This window comes from Propithecus coquereli, unplaced genomic scaffold, assembly GCF_000956105.1.
Source record: "Propithecus coquereli isolate 6110/MARCELLA unplaced genomic scaffold, Pcoq_1.0 Scaffold241, whole genome shotgun sequence".
Classification (NCBI taxonomy): Eukaryota; Metazoa; Chordata; class Mammalia; order Primates; family Indriidae; genus Propithecus; species Propithecus coquereli.
The window spans coordinates 495,312-497,709 of record NW_012147964.1 but is presented as its reverse complement, the minus strand read 5'-3'; the positions used below and the strand labels follow the sequence as shown (position 1 = coordinate 497,709).

General features: G+C 44.6%; 1 protein-coding gene across 1 annotated transcript in view; it reads left to right on the top strand.

The window, feature by feature from the left end:
* Positions 1 to 2,066: 2,066 nt before the first annotated feature.
* Positions 2,067 to 2,398, top strand: part of ADGRE1 (adhesion G protein-coupled receptor E1) — a 37,739-nt gene continuing 37,407 nt past the window's right edge. The window contains exon 1 of the mRNA XM_012646118.1: positions 2,067 to 2,079. Within this exon, the coding sequence (XP_012501572.1) occupies positions 2,067 to 2,079 (13 nt within the window). The remainder of the gene's footprint in view (positions 2,080 to 2,398) is intronic.

The window sequence follows — 2,398 nt, the reverse complement described above, 5'->3', positions numbered from 1 at the left end:
GCAGTGGCATCATCATAGCTCACTGCAGCCTCAAACTCCTGGCCTCAGGTGATCCTCCTGCCTCAGCCTCCTAAGTGGCTGGGATTACAGGCGTGAACCACCATGCCTGGATAATTTTTTCCTATTTTTTGTAGTCTTGTAGAGATGGGGGTCTCGATCTTGCTCAGGCTGTTCTCAAGTGATCCTCCCGCCTTGGCCTCCCAGAGTGCTGGGATTACAGATGTGAGCCACTGCGCCCAGCCTCCGCTAAGCTTTTGACAGTAGTTACCTCTGTGTATAAGGATGAGGACTGAGGACTTTTAATTTTTTATATACTTCTGCATTATTTGAGTTTTTTTTCCAACAGGCAATTATTACCTTGTTAAAAAAAATAAAAACAAATGAAATAAAATGAACAAAAATAAGGATTACCATCTGCTTTTGGTCAGTTTTTTTTTAGAAGCAGAGCCTGAGATGAGGCTTCTTTTGTTTTTTTTCATGAAAACATTTGCACTGTATTTATTTACTCTTTCTAGAAAATTTTATTCCTAATCGACAAACCACACACACAAAAATGAGAGGTATGTGTGGTGATGGATATGTTCATTAGCTTGATTTAATCACCCACACTAAATGCATATATCAAAACATCCCACTGTACCCCTTAAATATATACAATTAACATTTCAGATGAGGATTCTCATGTGAGTCATTTATTAAGACGGGGCCCTGCAGAGACACCTGCCGGGTGTCCAGCCACTGTAATCATTGACTCTCGGAAATGCAGAGCCCGGCCGGGTGAGGACATGGCTCGTGGCTGGGTCTCAAAGAGATCCAGTGGCTTCTCTTTCCTCTGCTTGCTGATTTCCACTTGCGGTCGAGGTGGTGGACGATTTCTGGTAAGAGGCTTCCTCGAACTGAAAGTAATTAGAGCTTAGGCAAGCAGCTCCGTCTCTAAGTGTTGTCATCTGATTCATGGGTCCCCAGGGGGACAGTTACGAGAGTTTGACTCCACGGTGGTTCTTTTAAGAGTGGACTCTGGGCTTGCGCTTCCTTCCTGGGCTCTTGGAATCTTGGTGCAGGTACTTGCCACCGTGACCTCAGGCTTTCTCAGTCAATTGCCTGGGGCCTCAGTTTCCATGAAATTGAGGATAGGAGAACTAAGGATGTCATGAGATAAGACACAGGCAGTGCCTGGACGGGTGCCTGGAATATAGCAAGTGCTGACGAATGTTAACACCCTCCTCCCCTTCCTCCCCTTCCCGCTCTCTTTCCTCCTTCTCCACATCCTTGGTCTTTAGGGTCTTTTATTTTTATTTTATTTTATTTTTTGAGACAAGGTCTCGCTCTGTTGCCTAGGCTAGAGTGCAGTGGTGTCATCATAGCTCATTGCAGCCTCTAACTCCTGGGCTCAAGCGATCCTCCTGCCTCAGCCTCTGGAGTAGCTGAGACTACAGGCACCACACCACGACACCCAGCTAATTTTTTCTATTTTTAGTAGAGATGGGGTCTCACTCTTGCTCAGGCTGGTCTTGAACTCCTGATCTCAAGTGATCCTCCATCCTTGGCCTCCCAGAGTGCTGGGATTACAGGCGTGAGCCACCGCGCCCAGCCAAGGGTCTTTTAAAAAATTATGGTATCTGGCCAGGCATGGTGACTGATGCCTGTAATCCCAGGGCTTTGGGAGGCCTTGGCAGAAGGATCTCTTGAGCCCAGGAGTTCGAGACCAGCCTGGGCAACATAGTGATACCCCCATCTCTACAAAAAAAAAAAAATAAGAAAATTTAGCTGGGGGTCCTGGCATGCACCTGTAGTCCCAGCTACTCGGGAGGCTGAGGCAGGAGGATCGCTTGAACCCAGGTTGGAGGCTGCAGTGAGCTATGATCATGCCACTGCACTCCAGCCTGGGCAACAGAGCAAAACCTTGTCTCAAAAAAAAAAAAAAAATTTTTGGTACCCTACAGCAGCGGATAATAAAGAAGGCTAAGTCAAAACAGGGGCAGGGATATGAAAAACTTACTTTTCAGACAATAAAAAACCTAAATGCTTTATTTACTCTGTATGGTAACAGAGCACACCTGTGAAGTATGGTGAACCAAGGTACAGAAAAAAGTTGGATTATTTAAAAATGTTTCTTTACCCCGGATATGTGTTTGTTGCTTTTTTCCTCCCAGACTTGCATTTGATAAAAGAGCTATTGCTTTTCTTTCTCTATGATACACTTTAGACTTGCCCCAACTTATTTTTCTTCTGAAAATTGTTTAGGTTCTGTTATATTTTTTTTTAAAGATGTGAGCTGTCACTTGTGGGGATTTTTTTATTTAATTTGTTTTTATTTCAGCATATTACGGGGGTACAAATGTTTAGGTTACATATATTGCCCTTGCCCCACCCGAGTCAGAGCTTCAAGCGTGTCCAT